Genomic DNA, 1416 nt, shown 5'->3' on the forward strand with positions numbered 1-1416 from the left:
GCAGAACTGCTTTTAACATTGATGATCAAATGTTTTTTGAGCATCAAATCCTCATATTAGAATGATTTCTGAAAGATCATGTGACAGTGAAGCCTGGAGTAATGATAAATTACATTTAAAATAATAGAAAGCAATCATTTTAAATTGTAATATTTCAACGTTGCTGTTTTTAAAATACATAATCAAATAACTGCAGCCTTGCTGAGCAAGACACCATTTCAAACCCTGAAAAAAAGCTTAACAGACCACTCACACACACACACACACACACAAACAGCAGTGTGCATTACACAGATACATGTTTTGATAAATCCTAAGCATTTAGTTTTCCACTGGTTTTGGGAATAGGAAGTTTCTTCACAAAACAGCTTGATCCCATTAATTATCGATGAGAGACTCTAGTAAAGCAGCATTACAGTCCCAAGAGCCAAATGAAAAACACACTCACACACACAATGCTTTGTAAAAATAACCAACTTTATGTTTCCATAGTACTAATGCACAGCTTTACAAATAGGATGATATGAACAACCCCTCATAATGACATCCCTATGCAAAAAAAAAAACCTCCACAAGTCTGTAGCATGAAAAGGACTTCTGTCTTTCCCATACGTCGCAATCAAATGGAAAATATATTTATATATATATAAACACGCTCAACCCCCCCCAATAAAGAACGCAGGAACAGCATCAGGGCTGATCCCAAACCGTCACATTCACTTGCTGTGGTACACAAGCCACAACGACACGTCCCTGTGAGCAAACCTCTCTTCCTGCACAGCAACTGTCCGTCTTCATCGGCCTGTCATACTGTATATTACATATTCACAATTAGATGAGGCTGAGAAAACATTAAAATGATTAGTCATGTGCTTCGAAATAAGAAAGCAAACATGCCAAACAGAAAAATGGATGCATATACAGTGAATCGATATACAGGAGATAGACAGCAACAGTTTCCTTTATATAAAATGTTCCGTTATGTAAAACCAAGGATTTCGGGACAAGTGGGAGGAGCCAGGAAACTAATAACAAACATGTCTTTAATTTACATATTGGCATGGATGGGGGTCGACAAACAACCAACATCTGGATTCATTTTCCTATTTGTCCTTATTTGACTGCCACCTCTCTATACACACGCACACATTTGACAGAGGCGCTCAGAGCCCCTGAACGAGTGTGAAATCTTCATGAGTGTGAAACTGCACAGGATCTCATTCACACATTTCCTCCGGGAGCTCGTGAGGATTGAGGATTCCTGGGACAGACATCTGGAGCTTGTGTTTCTCCTCCTGAGCCTGACGCAGAGCCGCTTCCCTCTCCTCCAGAAAGAGATCTGTGGAGTCCTCGCCTGCAAACTCCTGCAAACACACAGAGAGAGAGAGAGAGAGTGAGGTGAGGTGTGTGTGTGTG

The 1416-nt window shown here is 40.3% G+C and overlaps 1 protein-coding gene across 1 annotated transcript in view; it reads right to left on the reverse strand.

The window, feature by feature from the left end:
- Nucleotides 1-458: 458 nt before the first annotated feature.
- The window catches only part of xpo1a (exportin 1 a), a 28798-nt gene continuing 27840 nt past the window's right edge, over nt 459-1416 (reverse strand). The window contains exon 24 of the mRNA XM_079812747.1: nt 459-1364. Coding sequence (XP_079668873.1) covers nt 1218-1364 — 147 coding nt within the window. The 3' untranslated portion in view covers nt 459-1217. The remainder of the gene's footprint in view (nt 1365-1416) is intronic.

Source organism: Gobio gobio (genome assembly GCF_949357685.1).
Source record: "Gobio gobio genome assembly, chromosome: 3".
In the NCBI taxonomy this organism is placed as follows: domain Eukaryota; kingdom Metazoa; phylum Chordata; class Actinopteri; order Cypriniformes; family Gobionidae; genus Gobio; species Gobio gobio.